Raw genomic sequence first — 23569 nt, 5'->3', positions numbered from 1 at the left:
AGACACTCGGGATAGATGCAGGCATCCCCAGCGGGGGCCCTTGAGCAATGCCTGAGTGTTTGAGACAAGCCTGGCTGCAGTTTGCCTTCCTTTCTGCACGGCTGTGGTTTTCCTTACCCTGGGAGTGGCGATCCTCAGGTGCATCCCCAGCTGCGCTGCGCTCGTCATGAAGGACTGCAGGACGTTGTTGCCGTCCCCGACCCAGGCGATGGTGAGCCCCTTCAGGCCTGCATAGTGCTCCTGCCAAAGCAATCACAAGCTCTGGGGTGACCTCCCAGAGCAGCTGGGCAGGCTGGTGGACAAGAGGGAATGATCAGAAGGGTCTGTGCAAAGGCAGCTGGCTGCCTTCAAGTGCTGCCTGCACGGACCACACCTGGAATTGCTGCTCCTGCAGGATTCTCACAGAAGGAAAGCCCCCCGTGTCCTACAAGAAGACCCAAGAGCTGCTGCTTCCCCTGCAGAAGGACACATTGTCACATGTGAGAAGGACATGCTGGTACATGTGCCACGTGATGAGGCTCATGCTGAGAGATTCAGCACCAGACATGAAGTGATTTTAGCATCACTGATGTACAGCTGTTCTTTGGGCCTCATAAACATCAGTGAATGCTGGAAATTCTTAATGTAGGGACAGTCCTAATGCCTGGAATAGAACTCCTAGCTTTTCCCCAAATTGTGAAAATGTCCATGTTGAGGTTTGTTATGGCTTAGCTGCCTCTGCACGCTGTTCCCTGCGGCTATGGCAGTGGTCAGGTCCTGGGAATGCATCCTCACCCCTCAGCTGCACAGGACAGCAAAGAACAGCACTCTGACAGCAGCTGTGCCACTCATGGCCTGCAGCATTTGTTTTCCATTGTTCAACCAAAGATTGCAGGGATTTTTAAAAAATGTGGATTACCCAAACTTGAAACAGCATTACAGAATTAACTGTGGCTGTGTCTGATGGCACCTACAGCCAGCCCATGTGCAGTTACTCTGTTCCTCCACCCCAAGCAGGTAAGGCCTAAGGAGGAACAAGAATAACAGGGGTTACATATTTCCAGACTCCTTAATGAGCCCTGTTTTAAATATGCATGTTTATAGGCACTTAAGCTGATACCAAAATTTTTACAAAGACATTACCAAATTCTCCTATAAGCCTGCTCTGTAAAATTCTATCTCATCACTTTAAACAATTTATGAAGAGTCTTTTATTCTTAGTTCAAATCTGGGCCATGCTACAATAGCATTGTAGTAGCTGGAAGCCAGGCAGTGTTTCAACACTTTGTGTGACATGATTCAGTGCTTGTCAGAGAGGATAAGCATCCACACTGTACTAAGTGGCAACCTTGCAGGCAGTTGCAGAAAAGATGCCAAAAGACTGAACAGGAAAAGGGCTGGGACCACCCCTCCTCTCCTGGCAGCAGCTTCTCCTAAACAAATAGTTTGTGAAGTTGTTCCAGAACAAAGTTATTAGCATTTCTTTCAGTGACCACAATTTTGAGTCAAAAATAGCAGTACTTGAAAATTGAATGACATTAAAGTGCTGTAAATACCTAAACTGGATAGAGTCCTAGACTGTTCAGGTTTAAGGGCTAAAACTATGGTATTGCAAAAATATTGCTTTTTCAGCCAAAGTTTGTTAACAGCAGGCTCATTGGCAGAGATTGTTGCAAGGGCATTTACAGGAGAACAAATCAGGACTGTGTGGACAGGGAAGTTATTTCAGTATAACCATTCTGCAGGTCTCCAAGGATCTTTCAAAGTCCCTCCACATCTCCTAGCAATGGTGCTCCTAGGAGAAAGCCAAACTGAAGCATTTATTTAAGGTGGTGTTTCCATTTAGGGCGTAGTGATAGCTGAGACCAGAACCCACAGCCAGAAGCAAGTGAGACAGTCCTGAGTTCTTTTCATCTCACTGTTTAAAAATAGACATTTCAGCCTTAATACTCAAAGCATTGACTAGAGTCACAAATACACTGCTATGTTAAACAACTTCACTTTATTGCCAGCTGCTACTCTACATTAAAAGAAGCACAGTGCATACTAAGTGCTTCCCTCTGTTTTCCCAATCTCCTAGCTGTTACAGATAAAATATGGAGTACTGGATGTGTCTGTATAATGATCCCTGATACACACTGCAAATTGCAAACCACGTCTGCAGTGACTACTGTGTAGAGTGGACATAGATGAGCTGATTTTAATGAAGATGTTTTGCTGATGGAAGGAGTCACAGCAAGGCAGAATCAAGCTGTGTGTGTGCTAGTGAAGCCTGTTTTGTACCCTGTGCTAGGCTTTATGCTACCACTGGCACACTGCTGCTGTAATTCAAACCTCTTCATCTAAAGCCAGATCACTGTGACTGTGACTGTACTGCTTATGAGCAAACACACACCGTCAGCTTCCAGCAAAGATGAGGTGACTGTTGGTCAGAACCAGAACACAAAAGTTGCAGTAACGAAACACACTTCCCCTCTTGTCCACTCCCTATTTTATTGCTTACACAATCACAGGTGAAATCCTGCTAAACGTGTTTTGCCATGATAGTAACACCCTAAATTAAATGAGAGCCTTTACAACACCTGATCACCAGAACCCCTGAAGATATTTTCCCTTTGTATCCTTCCCCAGTTTTTACAAATTACGTTATATTGATATAGGCTTTACTCCTGCATGGGTGTTCTGCAGTTTCACTCTACATTTGGAACATGACTCCTATAAAGCCACATAAAAAAATAACATATTTAGAAAGTCTAGAGCCCTTCTCCCCTATGAAGCCTCTTCAGCAAAGTAGCTATTGCTGCTGTAGTGCCATAAAACTTGCCGGTGTTATTCTCATGAAAAATCCCAGCTAAATAAGTAATACCAATTTTGCATTCAATTTTCTCACCCTCTTGTTGCTTTTACAATGCTTCATTCTGTTCTTATCCATGGCTGCAGTGTATTAGTGTAGGCAACTCTGGGAAAAAATAAGTACGCTCAGTGACTTGACCCTGTATGTGTAGAGAAGACTGGGTTAACTAATTAAGGACATTTGTGTCTGCCTCTGCCTGGACTTGCTTCCAGTGAGACTGAAACTCTGACACCATTATAGATTAATTCTGAAATGTTTGACCACAACTGTCATAACAGCCTTCAATTAAAACAAGCTTTTGAATAATGAATCAATAATCTGTCAAATTTTAAAATGTGATGCCAGGGACTAATCAAAGCTTTAGCCCTTCGGGAGACAGTGCAATCCAGTAAATGAGAAACTGGGCAAACCTGGATCTTCATGTTCTCAAACTGGGCTTAAGGCAGATGCTGGGTCAGTTATCTTTCCTACTCCCACACTGGTTTTTGTCATGGTTATTGACACAGTATATTTTAGAGGATCAGGACAGATCTTAGTTGGGATGTCTAATTGTTAGAATAATAAGGATGATTGTAGTGAGGAATTTGAAATTTGTAATAATTTGAGGTCTTGGGCTCACACAGCAAGGAGAATTTGAGAATATATTGAAGCCCTTTTCAAGCTGGGCAACATTATTTGTTATGCTGTTTAAAAAGAAACCACCGATGTATTTCTTATGCCAACCGTTGCTTTCTGAAAAAGAAAATTCCCCCCAGACCAGTGACATAAAAAGCTAGTGGCATATGGATCCACTCTAATTACCAGTCTGGCCATCCTGCAGTCAGCTACAAGTGAGCTGATTGGCCAGTGACATTAATATCAATTGAATCAATGTCAATACCTGGGCTGTCTCTGGAATACAAATTGTGTGATGCTGCCCTCCAGCCACGCTGAGCAGAGCAGAAGCTGAGCCACAGCTCCTGCCCAGGACACCCAGGGACACTGGATGGGCCCAGCTTGTGGCTGTTATAGAACAGGTAGAGGAGTTAAGGGGCTCAGTGTGTGCTCACAAACTCACAGTCTTTAAAGGCCAAATCCCCAAATCCTCAAAAACAGGTTCTTTATGTGTTTGCAACCATTTCGAGTGGGTTATAGCTCAAGCACACTCAATTCAACACAACCTTTAAGAAAGGTAGTGTATATATAGGCTAAGAAAAACATTTTTCTTGGCTTAATAGAGGGCATTAATCTGAGCAGCTTAGATTTCAAACATGTGAGAGGATCCAGGTTGCTCAGGAAGAAGGCATGGGGCAGGAGGATGCTGAACCTGAGGAATCTCACCCGAGTATTCATAACAGGAACACACTGCATGATCTGAAAAGAACATTTCCAGGATGAGAATTTGCCCTGAATACAGAATGAGAATTGACAGCCCTGAAAAGAAAACCACTGCATTGTTTGGGGGATGCAATGGACTATACTAAAATAACGATACTAAAATGAACTTGTGAAAAGGGAATAGAAGCTATAAGCAAGAATTTTTTTTTCAAAACAAACCATGCAATTATGTAGTTTCAGACCAAAGAGAAAGTTCTTGAGGAGGGTTCAAGAAGGCACACACACAACAAACTTAATAGGATATAGAAAAATGTGCTAAGCATGAAGAGGGCCAGAGTGCATATAGAGCTCCACTGGAAAACAGAGAAGAACAAAAAAAAGAAAATAAAAATCTACATTTTGGGTATGTACTGACAGCAGGGAGGAACAGATACAGGCAGGAAAATATTTATGGGGATAGGGAAGAGACATTTTTTAAAGAGAAATAAGCTGCTCAAAATCTGTAGGTACATTTAAATATTAGGCTAGCAGTCGGTGCCACTACTGTAGTTTACATATATGTATAAATGAAATAAATTGTCTTTGCATTGCATATAAACAGACTAAATGTTATATATGGTCTTTCAACTCATTTAAAGAATCAGTAGTACCATTCCACATCCCTGTATTAATCTTCTTGCAGGCAGTACTTGGATGACATCTTGCTGAAAATTCTGTGAGAAGCTTGATTGGGGTAAGTAGCAACTAGACCTTGTGGCTCACACCTCTTCAAAATTTAATCTCACTTCTGTGGCCTGACAAAGTTCATTATATGATTAAAACCCTGTTTCATTACATGCCACTCCAGTCTTCTCCAACTCACTGTACAGTGCAAAGAGGAAAAAAAGGGAGCAGAGGAACAGAAAGGGAGAGTTCAGGCAGTGCCATCACCCACAGGGAGCTGCTGAGAGCTCTCCCCTGCTCCTCTCTCCTGGATAAGAAAGCAAGAGTGGAAATTGAGTCAGCAACCAGCAGTGCAACATGCCCTTGGCACAGAGGGGTGGCCACCCAGATGCCCCATAAAGACCTCCTGACAAATTCTGGGCTAAGGAACATGCTGGAAAGAGTCAGGGAGAGATGGGCGGATGGAGGAAATGGTGCTCTGCTTATTGGGCTGAGTGTGAAAGTGCTGCAAATTTAAAAAAACAACCTTCAATGTCTGTATAAAAGCTGAGCCATTCCTTGTGATCTCTGTAAGTGCTCACTCTCCATGTCAAAAATGTCCTTTTTTTGAGCACCAACTGCTGTGGAGCCGTTTCTTCATCACCAAAGGCATCCTCCCTGGTGTTTGGTGCAGCAAGGACACCCTCAGCACCCAGCTGTTGGTGCTGCCCTTGGAATTCAAGCCAGGGAAGAGTGCAGCCTGTGGGCTCATATTCAGCCAGAGCTTCTGCCATGCCTGTCCTGTATGAGGATGCAAAGGAGGAGGAGCAGAGGGTGGAAAGCAGGGCACGTTCTCATCCTGCTGCTTTCCACAGGCTTCCCCCTAAGATCAGTGCAGAAAGAGCTGCATCTCCAGGAGGTGACTGGGATGCTCCTTGGCCTCTCCTCATTAACTGGAGGGGGAGTAGAGGGCAGCAGCACGGAGAGCCTGGGTGCTCACAGGCAGTGGCCCAGATAAAACCATGTTTAGGGGCAGAGATACCCATGGCTGTGTGGGCGGCGAGTCACAGATTGTTCTGAAGAGTGTTTCTCACAAGTGATAAAATGCTAATTAATAAGGTGTTTCCAAGACAGAACCCCCCACAAAACACAACTAGGAGATTCTCCTGTCTTATATTTTTCATACAGTGCTTACAACAAAATGATGATGTTCTCATTACAGCTTACTATCTTTTATGCAATTTGAACATTGAGGCTGGCTCAGTGTGATCTCACAAATCTCCCTTATCCTGAGGTCTGTAAGCATTTTAGTCTCAAGTTCACCAATTTTTTCTGGTCTTTCCACTGTGAATATAAAAAAATTACAAAAAAATACTTAAAATAAAAAAAGTGATTTTCACCAAACAAATGAATCTTTCCATATTTAAGGTTTAAAGCATGAATAATTAATTATTACTCTCACTAGATCTTTTCCACACACTGAATGTCCCATAGCAAAGTCCCCAACAGCTAAGAAACATAGCTGAATTAATCAGGAAATTATTCTGCCCTACCATTTTCAAGCAGTGTGTTTTTTATTTGTTTAGTAAATAAACAAGGTCAGAGGAGATCATCATAGCTGTCAACCAGTCCTGGAGTATAATAATCTTTTTTATAAACCAGATCCTCAACCAATTGTAAAACCACATAGTCCTTCTGTTCACAGATAAACATCTGGTATTCTGTGTGTAAAATGTTATCCCATTGTCAGATCCACTGTTACATTAGATAAAAAATAAAAAATACTATATTTTTTAATTGTTCTTTGATGTGAGCAAAGTTTAAACTGGTTATCATTAACAGTTAATGTTAACTGGTTAACATTAACAGGCTTTTCAAAACAAATTTGTTCAACCAATTTCCTAATACATAAATAGTAATTCCTTTTAAACTGTCCATAGATTAGGGAGGAATCAAGAGCAAACCACTGAGTGTTTTTAAGACAATGGAAAAACTTTTGCTGGCTTTGCCTGAGTGAGATTATAATGTTTGTCTTAATATGTAGAGCCCTCTGTACATTCTTTGAATTGCAGACTAATTCCAATTAAATACTTAATTTTATGCTTAACTTCAGTCCCACTACAGCTGATAGGACTATGTAATTGTTTTAAATTAAACAGGTTCTTAATTATATTGCTGGATGAAGATCTCTTTAAACAACAAGTGCCATGTAATTACTACTTTGAAATACCAAGGGGAAAATGGTTTTGAAGATGCCTTCCCCAAATACTTACTAAGAATTGCAAAAAAAAAAAATAAAAATTGTTTCTATTTTTACCTGAAGAGTTAGGTAATCAGCTAAAATCTGAAGAGGATGGTATAAATCGGACAATCCATTGATTATTGGGATCGTGGCTTCTTTTGCCATTAGGTGCAGATCATTGTGCTTATAAACCCGAGCCAAGATTGCATTTGTCATGCTGGACAGCACCCTAGAGACGGCAGAAAATACTCAAGTCAAACATAATAAATATACCCCTATTGCACTCTTCACCATGCAACACATAAATATTAATGAGAAATGGTAATGAATCAATATTGTTCAGCTATCTGAATAATTTATCATGCCTGCAGGACAGGCTCAAATGTAGTCATTTAACAAGCTGCTAATAAGTAAGAAGTTTCAGTTCCTAACACTACTATAGTGAGTAAATGAAAACTGCTGTTCTATTTTATATTCTTTTCTCTTTAGCACTTCATTGTAGATGGAACATTGATACATGTTAAGCTCTCTGAACTAAGATAAGAGATTGTGCAATACTGTAACAGTTGAAGAATTTGATAACCTCAGAAGAGATAAGGTATATTATTTTTTTTTCAGTCTTTTAGCAAAGAACAAATGCAGCATTGACTGTATATTATAGATTCTCTACGGTAGCCTGACTCTGTGAGGGTCAGCAATACAGATCTGTCTTAGATTACCACAATTGTTTACAGAAACAGAACAGGCTGCTTTCTCCTACCTACACACCTGTGTATTGACTCACACGGTATCAGCATTCAAAGAATGCCCAAATTTCAAACTCAGAAGAAGGGAAGGGGTTGCAGAAGACCCTGTACCACTCTGGCATTAACTTAATTTGCTGAAGTGTGAAAGACAGAGATTAGCATAGTATATTCTGAATTTTTTTAGATAAATTAAATATGGATTGGAGCTCTTAATTTTTCTGCATTTCTGTGTTTTAATCAGGCCCTGAAGCCTGACTTTGAAGTAGCACTTTGTGTGTTTTCGTATTATTTGAAATAGGACCTTAAAACAAAACAAGGGAGGACTGAATTAGAAATATATGGAAAAAATCCTTGCAGTATCTGCCTATCTGATTAGCCATAACAAATTCTTGCACTTCCTCTTGTGGAAATAAGGCTGTTAGTACCATCATCAGCAAGGCCTTCTGATGAAGTCAGTAATAAGTATTTTCTACTGACATCAGACATTCCTCACACAAGCAAAGCTCTTATAAAATCTTACAAGATTGCCTGTAGAGCTCTCTCTAAAGAAAAGACTGTCAATAGAAGCTACAAATAAAAAGGAGGAACTGAGCAAGGAAGGTATTTACTGATTACAAAGTACTGGAACACTTGCTGTTTGGTACCATTATTCCTTCTTAGCTCACCAGTTCCTTTCTCTGGGGGAAGCCTGTTTTGTTTGAATTGGCCACCAGGGATGTGATGTTCCTTTTGTTGGCCATCTCACTGGTGGGGACCCTAAACCAGGCACAGCCAGTCCCCATCAGTCAAGGGAAAGGGGCAATCACACTGGGGGATTGCTCACTTTCCTTATATCTTTTTTTTCCTTTAGAATGTCAGGACAGCTGATTTCTTTTTGACACAGCTGGTCAAGAAATTAAAGATGGTTCCTTCATAGGGTATGCCTTTAGGGAAAATTCAGTCAAAATCAACTAGTGAAAACTGCTGGAGTTTCATCTTTAGTCTGTTAGAAGTAGATATCAGATTTATTAGACACCTACCAGCAGGACATCAGACAGTCCGTCTGCTAGTATTTCTAGATGTCATGTTTTACAGTAGGAAAATCAGCTGTTATCTGGCTTTATTCTTTGTGAAACCAAAATAAAACTAATCGGGGAGAAGAAGACATGAATAACCCTCACCTGTAGGTCTGTGATTACAGGGGAATGATTAAATATCCAGTAATTTAATCAGTTTAAAGGAAAGTGTGTAAGGCTAGAATTGCATAGGAAAAAAAATCCTGAATATATAGGAGTCTTATCAAAGTGAAGTTTTGGAAGCTAAGGGCTGTAAGCACAAGTTCATCAGGTGACTTCATTTAATGTTCTTATTCTATCAATGACTAGGTCTTTCTCTCTTTTCATTCCTTTTCAAAACCTTGAGACTGTGAACTTCTAAATCCCAGAGCCTGCAAATATGCTATATTGGAGCACTGAGTACATTGAAATGCTGCATGTCTCTCTTTTCAAAGTAATTTTTATTTCTACAGAAAAAACCTGATTTTTTTTCCTCAACTGTATCCTCTGAGGAATCCAAAATAAAACACAGAGTATGGCTTTTTAGTATGGCAGACCTTGGAATTTGAAAAAGGGGTATTTGCATACGTGTCTATTATGTATATTTTGTATACTGCTATGCAAGGTAGCTTTGCTTTTGTTTTGACACTTTATATCCATTCAAAAGCTTTAAAATTCTCATAAAACTACTTCACTTTCACTCACAGTCTCACAGGGACAGACAGTGGATGTGTTCTCAGCAAAATAAACCTGTTCCCCATAAATGCAGAGATTAATGCCCTAATAATTCCAGTGGACTGGTTAAATCACCCTTTGAGCACTTCAGGGCTGCCACTGAACCTGATGGCCACTGAGCTTTAGTGGTGCCCAGTGGAACTGCTCCACAGTGAGAAATACAGACACAGTACTTATATTTCATTTCAGGTAATAGATCAGACATGTTAAACAGCACTGAAAGGTTCAGAGCTCCTTAATGGGCGGTAACTTTTTGCCACAGTGTCAGCATAAATGTAAATGTCTTGTGAAGCATGGAGGAACTGATTTATGAGCAGGTAATAAGTCACTAAAAAAATGTTCACAATAGCAATGCTTTCAACCCTTACCTGCAGCAGTTCTAATAAAAACTGTGACTTTTATAGATCTGTGTCCCTTTCGCTTTAAGTCTCAATCTCCAGTACTTCAAAGGCCTTCAGAGCCCCAGACACATGCCTGTAAATATTTGAAATACCCTCTGGGTCTACTACAGGCATTCTTTTTCTGTTCTTACATTAACTGAATGAGGTTGGGATGTCATCTTTCATTCACAAGAAGCACTAAGGAATTAACACTCCAGTTGTTCTTTTGGGTAAACTACTCAGCCTTGATGATGCAGTCAGTGGTATTTGTGCTAGTGACAGCAGGAGTGGAGCAGAGTACTGGGACTCTACTGGGACAGGGTTTGGGAAAACCTTGTCCATGTAGCAGGTGAGAGCTGTGACTCAGCAGAGGAGCAAAATCCCCAGGTAAGGGTCATAAATAGGGACCTGTTCTGGAAGAGCAAGCAGTGACAGAGAAAAGGGGGCTGAAGGTTGCTTGGGAAGTGGATATTGTAGGAACTTTATCCACAGAATGGGGATGCCTTCAGAACAGCTGGAAGATTTACTTGCTTCTATTTATTGTCTTGTTTCTTGTAGTTTATTGTCTGCCTTTTTCCTTTTTTGCTTGTGCAAAGGCCATTCAGGACACTGTAAACAAAAGATTTAATGTCCCTTTACTGTCACATTTGGGAAGAAGGAAAAATGAAAACTAGCCTATATTAAGCATATCTGGTTTTGTGTCAGATTTGCTGTAGGTTTGGCATCTGACTGGCAGAGAAGCTCCAGGTGGCAGTCCTGCACGGCTGCTGGGAGAATGCTGGTAAAGGTTATTACAGGTAAGCACTTTGGAAGGGCCCATTCCTTCCCCTTCCTGAAGGTTTGGCTGCTGGGGTTCCCAGCCAGCTTGGCAGTAGTGCAGATGAGAGCTGCAAGGTGATCAGAGGGAGGGAGCATCTCACCTACAAGGAAAGGCTGAAAGAATTGGCATTATTCAGCCTGGAAAAGAGAAAGCTCCAGACTGACCTAATTGCAGCCTTCCAATACCTGAACAGAGTCCACACAAAAGATAGAGAGGGATGACTTACAAGACCCTGGAGTGAGGAATGGCTTCAAACTGACAGAGAGTAGGTTTAGATGATATTAGAAAAAAATTCTTAACTGTGAGGATGGTGAGGCCCTGGCACAAATTGCCCAGAGAAGCTGTGGATGCCCCATCCCTGGCTGTGTTCAGGGCCAGGCTGGATGAGACCCTGAACAACCTGGCCTAGTGAAAAGTGTCCTTGTCCATGACAGGGGGGTTAAAACAAGATGATATTTAAAGTCCCTTCCAACCCAAAATATTCTATGATTCTATTGTTGCAGCTCACTTTTATTCTGGCAGATTTATGTATCTAGCAGAGAGTGAGAGTTAAGTACTTCCAGGCTTCAAGGGATTGAGATTTTTACTTTCTACTATCAATACATATGTCTTCCATTTCAGTAGTAAAAAAAAACAAGGAAGGAAAATTTAAAATGTTCAAATGTTTGATCTTTTTTTCTTCAATTTTTGTTGGATTTCATCACAGAGAACAGCAACACAGTTCTCAGTCTCTCCCACTTTCTGAGAACTGTGGTATTCAGCAAAGGCAATGGAACACATCTGCCTGCTTGCACATTTTGAATTGAGCCTGATGAGCTTGACACTGCATATCACAGAATCACAGTATAATAAGGTTGGAAGAGACCTCTAAGATGATCAAGTCCAACCTATGCCCTAACACCACAACTAGATTATAGCACCAAGTGCCAAGCCCAGTCTTTTTTTAAACATATCCAGAGATGGTGATTCCACCATATCCCTAGGAAGACAATTACAGTATTTTATTATTCTTTCAGTGAAAATTTTTTTCCTAATATCCAACCAATATCTTTCTAATATCTTTCTCCAGAGCAAAAAAACCTTCCAACAGCTAGGCCTGACTGAATCAACCTCAGGCTGCCTAGAAAGCAGGATGATGCTAAGGCTGGATGAAGCTTTAATAGCTGGAATGCTGTGGAAAACAGCGGGAGCACCTGCAAAACATGACCTCATGTTCTGCCAGCTTTCTTCTACATCAGAGGCAGTCCACTGTAGAAAAACTCTGAGCTCGGGTCCTCCCTGCCACTGTAGTGGAGACAGGCTGCTACCCAGCCCTGCCTGCGTGTGATTCTGGGCATGACTGACATCTTCCAGGGATGCCATCGAGAGAAGGGAGGCACAGCCCAGCCTCCACAGCAGTCCTGGCAGCTGGAAGGAGGGTGCAGGAAATCTGAAACTGGCTACAACGTGCTGGTCCAGTTTTATGCTGCTGAAATGGGGGGATCAGAAAGGTCCTCAGTGCCACCCTGTCACTGCAGGGACGCTACTACAGCAGGCTAAGCCCACCAGCAGCTGGCCTAACAAACAGAAATTGTGTCTTTGCTTTTTGATTTTGCTCCAAGGCAAGCAGAACTAGAAAGTTTGATTCTTGTTAGACTGTGTGTGCTGTCATCAGTGGGATTACATGACTACTGAGGCTCATAAAATTGTTCCATTTGTAAATGTAACTCTAATTAACACCCTATATGCCAAAATAATTTTCAGTGTGAGAAGTGTAGAATAGCTTGAGAGGATGGAATAAAGGTTTACCAAGCTACAGATTCTGTGAGCTGATCTGTAAATATTTAAGAAATTTGGACTGCCTTCTGACATTTTCCAGAAAGAAATTATCAGCTTCCAAAATTCCGTAAGACAGGTGTCAGCCCAATCAATAACCAAATGCAGTGATCAATCAAGTAACATTTTACCAACCTTGCTGTATCTGTAAGACTCTCATTAGTGCCCAGATGTATATCTTGTGTTGTAAGGAAGGAAGGATGTCCTCCAAGGAGAGCAAATCCTACAGTGAGGAAAATTTTTTTAAAAAGATAAATTAAAAACCAGCAGCTCATATTTACAGTCAAGAGTCAAAAACCTTCTTGACATAAAATACATTTACAAAAATAAAAATAGAAATCATCAGGATATCAAAATGTTAAAATTATTAGCATTTGACACACAAAATTTCAAATAAATATTCTTTGGAATAAACCCACTCCAATGTATGTGTTACTGAAATCCTTAGCCATGAGTTCCTATCTGTGATCACAGGAACAGTGATTCAACCTCCAGAGCTACACATTGCCACAAGCATCACTATTGCTCCCTGTTAAGAGCCAAGTAATCCATTTATCATGCTGCATTTCTACTTCATGGAACTTTTCATCTGAGAAGGACCATCCAAGTCATGGTGCACTTCCACATTCTTGTAAGGATCAACATTGTGTTTCATATAAAGCCACTCAGACAGAAAACCCTCCTCACACACTGTAACAAACTTGAATTTGGTCTCAAATGCATTAAAAATGATAATGTGAGAGAGAGAAGAGGAAAGGACTCAGGCCCTGCCAGCATGCCTCTACCCTGCAATAATTAGGAATTTGCACGAAGGCCCAAAGAACTGGATGGATTAGGTATGAAGAGTAAAATCCATTCCTGGTCAGGAAACCATGGAAACACTTGAGCATCATTTAAGAATAAAAAACACTTTGGGGAACTTCAAAGGTGTCTGAACAGTGTTTTGGATGAAGACAAATTACATGTTAAGGGTAACTCTCAGGTTCTCTGCTGCTTTATTTTAATTACACCACCAGTAGAAAGTTATCACAAGTAACCATCTGACACAGAGAGGGAAGAAAACATCTTCACCAACATCTGAGCCTCTCTGCATTTGCCTGGTTTAAGTCTGAGTCCTCTTTATACTGAATCTGAGTGTAAAGTCCCTCATGGCCACACTGGGAGGATGGGGCCTGATGGGGCTGTTTTATGAACTATCACTCCCTTCCAGTACAGAGATTTTCTGCAGGCAGACATTGCCCTGTCATTAGCATTTCTGATGGGGGAAATTTCCAGAGAATCTTAGTATGGACAAACCAGCTTTGTTGAGACAACACTGTGGGGGCACGAGTCTTTTATTGTGACAAAAACCTAGAAAGAAGGCCATCTTTATATTTATATTGCCAGGAAGAAAAAGGCTGCATACAGCACAGAAGAGTAGAGACCCCCACTTTGTTTACCAAACTGTGATGTTGTGCAGATGCTGATGAATTTCGTGCTGTTAGAAAAAAAATTAAAAAGAGAGAGAAAATAAGAGTGGAAAAGGAAGAAAAACCTAGAAGAATAGGTCAAAAGCTGCTCAAGCTGGCTGTATCCATTAGATGGCACTGCTGACAGATTCAGCAGTGCAGCTTCAACACTGTGGCTGTACAGGTCTGCCATGGATTAAAAACTTCATCCCACAGCTACTCTTTAAAAGAGGATTAATTCAGGACTGAGCACTGAAACCTTTCACAGATAAAACAAACAGGTACAGCAGCAGATCTGGGGCCCACAGCTGGGCTCCTTACACAGAGCAACCCTTATTAACTTCCATCTCCTGCTGGCAGCAGGGTTGAGGTGAGGTTTTCTGCTTTGCATCAGATCAGCCAGCCTCTGGAGTTTAAAATACAATAGATAAAAACCATACTGGAAAGTCATTGTCTTTGGACTGCTTCAATTTCCTTAATGTCAGATTAAAAGTAATGATGTTCCAGGTCCCACCTGAAGGACAAATTTCTGCTCCCCTAGCCAGTGTACACTCATTTTATTGAATGGACCCTTTTAAATTGCTTGTTTTTTTCATTAAGGATTGCTCCAAATCTCAAGAATATTGCAAGTCAGACAGCGCAAACTTCTAAGGATGAAGCACCATTTATTCTACTATTACTTTTTTTACCTCCCCTCTGCAGCTCAGACACAAACACTGTATTTAAAGGACAGGGTATGCAAACTACACATTACAGCCTATATATTCAGTGCAAATTTTTAAGTCAAGACCTCAAGGATGAACTGTCATTGGCAGTTCCTTTTCCTTCCCAAATTCTTGTGGATTTTTTTGGAGTAATATACAATTATGCCAGTTATTTATTCCTGCAAGTTCCACACAATACAGCAGCTCTGCTTTTAGGATTCTAAATGCATACACTTTGGTAGATGATTCACAGTCTAGGCAGGCTCCGATGGACATGTTCTGTTTTCTAGAAATGATGCCCAGGTGAAAAAATGGGAATCTGAACATTTATTCCAAACTGCCAGACATCAGGCAGCCCAGTCAGAGCTGCCACCTGAAGCCTGTGTACATAGCAGAGCCCAGATGTGTTGGGTTTTCTGCTCATGAACTGGCCATCTGTGCAGGGCCTGGGAACATATTTCCATACAAAACTTTCCATCTGGAAATCCAGGAGCTCTGTGCTCTAACTTTGTATATAGTTGCAGAGACAGAATCTTTTTCAGATTCTTTCATCCAGACTACCAGTAGAAGGTGGAAAAAAAAGATGACTTTTGAAGGTATGCAGGCACCAATTCAGCAAATAAACATTGGAGTGCTGTGTTAAACTGGGCGATCTAATCCTTTGTTGTCACAACCTGGTCATATCCAAAGCCACATGCTAAATATTTATATGAATTGTGATATCTTCAATAAACTAATAAATGTTCATACTGCAAATCCAGAATGGATTATTACCTCATGTCCACAATTCTCACTACTGTTAGTTTTCAAAATACAGTTTCATGCCTCATGCTGTGGCATATTATTGACCCCACTTATGCAGACCTTTTCAGATGGGACATGAGTGAAATCTTCATCCCAGGCTGTCCCTGCTGCATGGGGCAAAGGAGCCAAAATGATTCCTGTAGTTCACAAGTTGGCAACACAGTTCTGGGGCTGTCACCAGGAGACACACAGTCATCTTCTCAGACTCAAAGGCAGGATCTTTTTCAGAATTTCAAGACATATGGATTTGCATTTATTAATTTCCTTATTGCATGCCCAGACTTACAAAATAGGAGGTATTTTTCCATTTAGACTGATAACAAAGAACTCTTCTAGGCAGCAATTAGAGAACATTTTTAAAGCAGAAGCTAAAAACTGATAAGCAGTTTTTAAAAGTTATTTTTAAGCTACCCTTTTAAGTGAAGAGTAAACTAAGAATTAATTTGGGCCCTCTGTAATGAGGCCAAGCTAAATAACACTTAGCCACTCCAAGAGAAAACAGACCCTGTACCATATAATACCATCCCCACTATAGTTCATATGCTATGATGCAGTTATTTCTGTGACTCTGTAGCAGTCTTCAGGCATGGCCATCATGTTCCTCTCACCCCACTGTGTAGGAGGAGTGACTGGGAGTAATTCCACTAAAACAAATGGCACTGAACCCCTTTAAGGCTGTTAAGATCTTGTATATTCCAGTGCACAACAAGAGAAGGTAGGCTGAGCTTTCCTACCTGCACTGCTTCCTCTCTGTTTCTACCCTGGTGAAATATTGTCTGCATTCAGTATGAGATGGTTGGATTTATTTATGACTTATTCACTAAAACATAACTGCAGCTGTATATTTTAAGAACAACAGTAGCAATCAGATTATTTTACACCAAAGCTATAACAAAAACAGGTCATTCACCTTTGTGCCATGCCTCAGCATGTTTATTTTACAAGTAATATATGACCACATGAATAGCTCTGTTTTCAAAAAGTACACAAAATTTTATGCAGAATGGGTATGGGATTCTGACTGTGAAGAGGTGACATTTTCCAGTGTAATAGCAGATATGTCACATTTTCCAATAAAATAGCCAGAGATAGAAATAAATCTCCTAGGCTTATAGAACTGGATTTACTCTGCCACTACTCTATGGAAGTTACTTCTAGTTCTGCATTAAACTTACAACATCAGTGCTTATCTTAGAAATTGTAAAATTATATGGGTTTCAGAAATACACATTAGGACAAGATTAAAGAGGCAAGGAATTGTACCCCAAGAAGAGATGTGTTAGTCAGTACAGTTGCAATGTCATTAGAATAAGACAGTCCAGAGAAACAGGATGTTGAAAAATCTTAAATATCAACTGATCTATTACAATGCATCATAAATTAATGCTTTGATAATCTTCAATTGATATGGACAACTGGTAGAAATGAAAAAAATATCACCCCAAGTTAAAGAAGGGCTAGAGGGAGGATCCAGAGAATACAGGCTAAGATGCCTCACCTCAATCCATGGGAAAGTGATGAAGCAGCTAATCCTGGAAACCATTTCTAGGCAGATTAAGGACATGAAAATTGTCAGGAGCAGTCTGCATGACTTCCCCAAGAGGAAGTCATGCTTGAGCAGTTTAATCAATCTCTATGATTCTATGACTGGCCTGGTAGATGAGGGAAGGGCAGTGGTTTTTGTCTACCTGGACTTCATTTTGTCCATTGACAGTGTCTCCCATGAGATCCTCCTGGCCAAGCTGAGGAGGCCTGGCTGGATGAGCAGAGCATGGGATGGGTTCAGAACTCTCCAGATGGCCAAGCCTGAGAGTGGTGACCACCAGCACAAAGTCCAGCTGGAGGCCAATGACCAGCAGTACCCTCAGGGTCCATTTGTGACCAGTCCTGTTTAACACCCGTGTTAAGGGTCTCGATGACCAAGTGTGGTTTCAGCAATTCTGCTGTTGACACAAAACTGGGAGGAGTGGCTGGTACAACATAGGGTCATGCTGCTGTCCAGAGGGATCTTGACAGGCTGGAAAAAATGGTCTGACAGGAGCCCCATGAAATTCAGCAAGGAGAGATACAAAGTCCTGCACCTGAGGAAGAACAGCCCCTGCACCAGGACATGAAGGGGGCCTCCCAGCTGGGGAGCAACTTGGCAGAAAAGGACTTGGGGATCCTGGTGGACAGGAAATTGAACACACCAGAAGTGTGTGTACCTTTCCAGCAAGGGTGGTGAATGGTGTCCTGCACTGCACCAGACAAATGGAGGTGGAGGGAGGTGAACTTTCCTATTTATACCACACTGGTGACCCCGAGAGTCTGGATTTGGGGTCCTCAGTATGAGAAACGTGGGCATATGGGATACAGTTGGTATGGCCATGCTAACAAAGGGTCACAAAAGTGGCTGAGGGACTGAAGCATATTTCATATGAGAAGAAAAGTTGAGAGAGCTGTGACAGCACAGCCAGGAGAACAGAAGGCTCAGAGAGAATATTGCTAATGTATATAAACACCTGAAGGGAGGAGGCAAAGAAGACAGAGGCAGGTGTTTTCCAGCAGTGCAATGGGCACAAACTGGGAAGATCCCTCTGAACAGCAAATTCTATTTACTGAACAGCTGATTGAACAATGGCATAAGTTTCCACAGAAGATTGTGGAATCTTCATCCTTGGAGATATTCAAAAGACTTCTGGACATGGTCCTGGACAATTGGCTCTAGAAGACCCTGCTTGAGCAGGGGATTGGAGTAGATGGCCTTCAGAGATTACTTCAAACTTCAACCATTCTTTTTATTTCTTTTTCAATAATGTTCTTTATAAGCACAGGGACAGTAGGATCTCTGAAAACACTTCCATGGTGTTAGTATGTCCCAACAAACTCATAGACACTTCACAGCGAAGACTTTGTAATCAATGCTTTCCAAGTCTCTGCTATGTAATGAAATGCATTGATTTAGCTGTTCTGAGAGTTGCAAGGTTTGTTTAGATTAATCTCATCCCCAGGACCTTGCCCTACAAGTGACCTCTCTCAAATTATTAAAGGGGCAACTCTTGGGAAGTGCTATTTGAGATGAGTCAGGAACTTTTATAAATAAACACTTAAATCCACTGAAATTGTCCACTTTCACTAGACATTAGAAAATTGGTATTAAATTATCTTGTTTGGCTAAAAGGAACACATGTGACTCCACATTTGTTTCGAGTTAGAAATTCCAAGGAGGGAGTCATGTATGTTAAAAAAGCAGCTGAAATGTATAGAGTTTTTGTGGACAGAAAGAAAAAACTTGAGTCTGCCTTTGAAGCAAAGTCTTAGGCTTAACAGACTTAAGACCAATTTTCTGAAGGTGTGAAGTTAATGCACAGAAGCTGAACTGCATTGAACTCTCTTGTGGAGGCTCTCACTCAGAAATACATTTGTTTTATTTCACTGGAGCTTAATTCTCCCTTGGATGAATTTATGTGCATTAACTCCCATCCTTAAGTTAATTCATTTGAACTTTCCTGAGCTTCCCCCTTCCATAAGCCTTCAAAAGCTGAGGACTAAGCAGTGTTTCCCTCAGAATATGGAAGAATGAAGGATAAACAGATCCAGAGAATCCATTATCTGGCCACATACCAGGATGGCAGGAAATAAGAAACTGGACTAAAAACTCAGGAATTAAAAGGTGGGTGGTCTTCACAGAGAGGGAATGCACATTAGTAAGTCCTTATTATCAGGAGAAAACAGAAAACAACAACAAGTCTGCCTATAGAGCAGGATCAGCAGGCAAATGGCTGTGCCAGAAAACACAAAGGCAAACTCAGAAATGCTTGGAGTTAATGTATCTGATTCTTCCTTCCACTGTTTTTACCTTTTCTCTTACATCTCTTGTAAAGAAGTGTGAATACTCAACAGGTTTGCTGTTCCTTTACTAGGGAGAAGTGAGGATGCTGGGTCAACTTAAATAAAAGATGAGCAAGTTCTTCCTTGATGCGTCACCAGATCAGAGTTATTTTTGCTAGGATTGACTGATGAGTGATTTATTTCAGCAGTGCCATTGAATTCAAAACAAATACCATCTAAATAAAGATACCATAGGTACATGTTTCAGTATAACCTACAAGAAAAATGTTCCAGTGCCTGATATTATTAGGCTAATATCCTTGAGTCTCCATCAAATTATCTTCCCCTGTAGGTAATCATGTTAATTTTTCTCCTGCATTTATATCAAGGCATTACTGTTATTCCCAGCCTAAGCACATTGAAATGTAACAATGGTAATTCATATTACCTTAGAAAAATATTTATTAGATCTTGCACAAAATTAAATTTGTGATGCTTACTGAAGTAGATGTTATGAAATATACATCTTGCCAGTACAGCTGGGAGCTTACATCAGATATGCTTACTTCTGTTAATTTATTTCTGATCTATTGTGTTTTGGAAGATTTTGCCAAAATTTCAGTGACCAAAGCCATGTGCTTGTGAAATTAATATGCAAGGTGAAAACACAAGCAGACAATAGTCTTTTCTTATTTTTGCTTTCAAAGTTTAGGTTTCTCCTGAGTACAAATGCTAAATGCAAAATTATGCAGTGCTTTTCAGTACATACTTAATGTATACAGTTCCATATAAAGTCTTACTGTGCCATTGCTCAGACCTACCTGTTTCTGCAGATAATCTTGTCCTTGTGCTTCTCTTCTCAAAAATCATGGCCAAAGATTTGCCTTGCATCAAAGGCAAATACTGAAACATGAAAAATGAAGTTATTTCAAATTTTTAATCATTATACTCTTTAAAGTATGAAATACTTCTTGCACATTTTAGTTCACAATTAGAAAATTTGCAAAAGTGTGGGTTTTTTTACCTCTGGTTTTGTTCTCCTGCCCTTCAATAAATTTATTAGCAGTGGAAAGATTAAAGGCAAAGAAGTAATTCTAGGCCCAAAAGCAACTGCATTTTGGCACTCAATTGGAGCCAGCATTAAGGAGAACTCAGATATTAATTTAATCCCATGCAGGGAAGTGTCTTCCATTTCCTACATTTAGTGCTGCATGTACACTGTGTGTGGTGGATGGGGTTAGCTGACAAGAGGGAGCTAGCTGCACAAACTTGCTTAACCTTTCCACTAACAAAGTCCTCTGAAGTGTTTAAAGAATATTAAAGATTATTTCTGGACACTTTACAGGAAGGTTCTTTGACTTGTAGCACATGATTTATAGTATTTAAGAGCTTCGGAGATTTTGTTTATGACAAGACAGCTGAAAGGCTTTTTCATAATACCCTTGAGAATAGTATTTATTTGAACATCTGAGGGACATAAATGACAGTTAAATCAGTTTACCTCTCCTTCATGCTTTATCCTTTGTTTCAAATCTGATGCCATCCACAGCAAATACTTCAGTTCATCAGCTGTGTAGTTCTGTAGAGTAAGGAGGTCCCGACCTTTCAGATCAACATTCATTGGAGCTGGTGTCCCATACCTGTGTCAAAAGAGCAAAAAATGTGTATTTTTTGCCATTCAATACAAAATTATATATGTGCTAAAGCCAGTGAGCAAGCGCCTGAAATCTCTCCCACTCCCCTCACATGACCCAGCTGGATCATCCTGCTAGACTGCGTTAATTAGTTTAAATTACTCCTGTCAGACAGCCTCATGTCACTAGACACTATATTGATGGCCACTGTAACAATGTTTTAAATTGTGTTATAAAATGTACATTAGATGTATTTTCTTCTGTCTTCTGAGATGCATATGGCAACTGCATGCTGCGTGTTAAATAAAGCCATTCAGAATCTGGAAAAGTGACTTATGTGTAGACCCCAAAGCTGCCCTTTCAGGGGTCAGAATAACAGAAATGGATCTCAGTGCTGTTTCTCCCTCCTTTTTGCTTTGTGCATGAATAGACACTTGCCACATTCCAACCCCACTCTCACAAAAGGTGGCATTTCTATAAATGTGTATGAAATCTCTTCATTACACTGGGGGAAAAGGGTAAAAACAGCCCAACTAAACAGCATTACTGTACCACACGAGACATTCTGGACATGTGGTGTTTATTCAGCGCATTCTGGCCTCTATCCAGATTTAGGACTTCAGAATGAAATTGGATGTTGATAATCACCCACAGAAGTTACATGATCAAATTTCCTCTAGATTAGATGAGGCATCTTAATGAAAGTCTTGGCCAAGCCCATGTTTCACAGGAAGTTTAACAGGGAAGTGTGGCAGCTCAGCCCTTTCTCTGGCTTTGTACTTGCAGCCCTCCTTAGCTCTACACAGCCCACACTGTGCTCTTGCTAAGGTTTTGATGTGTATGAGCTAAACATGTGTTTTATTTAAAGGCAACATTTTTAGACTGATCTAATAAAATGGAAACAAAAACATTGCAAAGAAGTGGACTGAGTCCGGATAATATTTTTCTATTTCCAATTGTATTTCTATTTTATATTCCCCTTTAGCTCACTATTGAGACTAGGCTCAGATGCAGTCCTTGCTAATTGCCAAGCCCTGAAGTCCACAGCTAGGAAAATATGCCCAGATACACCCCTGTGAGGCTTTGGACACAATCCCACATATCAGCCTGAGCCCCACAGTGCAGAGCCCTGGCTTTGGAGGGTGGGCTAAACAGGGCACAAAGCATTGGCCAGATGGACACAGCCAGGGACAGCCAGGGTGGGCAGAGGTTCCATGTGCAGGCTGGCCCTCAGGGCTCTTGTTCCACTTGGGTTTAAGCCATTTCAGGGCTTTCCAAATTATTTATTTCTGTCCCATTCCTTTTCAGTAGGTTCTGCTTTGGTTTTCAGAGTGCCACCTTCTCAGCTTGGTGCTCTTCGTGTCCTCCTTTCTCTTCTGCCTTTCTTTGCCTGCTCTGTTTCTTTCCTGGTGTCCATCTGTACCTGTGGTACCTCAGCCAGAGTCTCACCACATCATTTTTCCCAGTCCATGTGCTAAACCAGCCCTGGGTTAAGTTATCAAGGCTGGCAGTGAGGTGTCATTGTAAGACCTTGCTCCACTTGGGTTTCAGCCCTTTCAGAGCTTTGCCTCAGAGAGCAGGAACATCTTTTCCTTGCTGGAAACTGGAATTCCAGACCATTGCAGTGTGTGCCACGGATCACAGAGGGGAATTACTGAGACTCCTGGGGTGCTGTTTCTGCTGTCCCTCCCAGGGGAGCTGTGCAGGTTCAGGTGACAAGGTCCCAAAGCCGTGTGGGCTCCCAGAACAGACAGCAAATGTTTGTCTGCTGGACATTTCAATCACCCTGGCAGCTCAAAGCAGAGAGGAAGAAAATGGAAGCAAGTGTAGTGGCATTCATGGGTCAGGTAGTTTCTACCACACCATGAAAAACAGCCCACCAAGAAAAACTACTGACATCCACTCTTGAATACCAAGACACTTCATTTATACTTCAGAGGATTTGCTTTAATTTTTATTGTGTATATTCTGAAGGAAAATAGTTTTATAAGCGGAACATCTTTAATTACTTTAAGTTTTCAGAACAGGGATTTCCTTTTTTAACTTGTTTGTGAGGAAAAAAACAAACTAGTCCTGCTTTAAAATCTATGCAATTGCTTGCTGCTCCCTACTCTCCTTGCCTCCTTGTTTCCAGAGCAGCTTTGGGGCTACTCCTTGTTTTTCTCATTTCAGCCTGCAATTCCTTCCAGGGATTTAAAGATTATCTAATCTGAATTTGCCAAACAACAGCTTCTGTTCGTTGGTCTTGTTCCACCATCTGGCATGATTGAGAAGTGGACTGAGAAATATTCACCACTAATTTCTCCACTGGCAGATAGTGAAGCACTTAAATTGGTTACCCAGAAAGGATTTGGAATTACCATTCTTAACTATTTTCAAGAGATGCCTAAGCAAAGGCATAGCTGCTCTCATATGGTGTTTGACAGGCTGCAAGCAGAAAATTGGACTAGAGATGTGCTCCTGACCTCTTGAAGATTCTGTTTTATTGCTATGACCTCCAAGAAATTTGTTCCCTTCCCTGTTATCCATATGTGAAAGAGGGGCTGAAGTGGAAAAATTAATTCCAGAGAAGGATCATGAGACAACATACCAAAGTTAAAATGTA

General features: G+C 40.9%; 1 protein-coding gene across 1 annotated transcript in view; it reads right to left on the bottom strand.

The window, feature by feature from the left end:
* Window positions 1–23569, bottom strand: part of OTC (ornithine transcarbamylase) — a 28532-nt gene that overhangs the window by 3509 nt on the left and 1454 nt on the right. The window contains exons 2-6 of the mRNA XM_021552983.3: window positions 20832–20970; window positions 20152–20233; window positions 12700–12787; window positions 7110–7263; window positions 118–240 (exon numbers count right to left, since the gene is read on the bottom strand). Coding sequence (XP_021408658.3) covers window positions 118–240; window positions 7110–7263; window positions 12700–12787; window positions 20152–20233; window positions 20832–20970 — 586 coding nt within the window. The remainder of the gene's footprint in view (window positions 1–117; window positions 241–7109; window positions 7264–12699; window positions 12788–20151; window positions 20234–20831; window positions 20971–23569) is intronic.

This window comes from Lonchura striata, chromosome 2 (assembly GCF_046129695.1).
Source record: "Lonchura striata isolate bLonStr1 chromosome 2, bLonStr1.mat, whole genome shotgun sequence".
Taxonomy (NCBI): domain Eukaryota; kingdom Metazoa; phylum Chordata; class Aves; order Passeriformes; family Estrildidae; genus Lonchura; species Lonchura striata.
The sequence above is the reverse complement of the archived record's forward strand: the minus strand, read 5'-3'. Positions and strand labels throughout refer to the sequence as shown.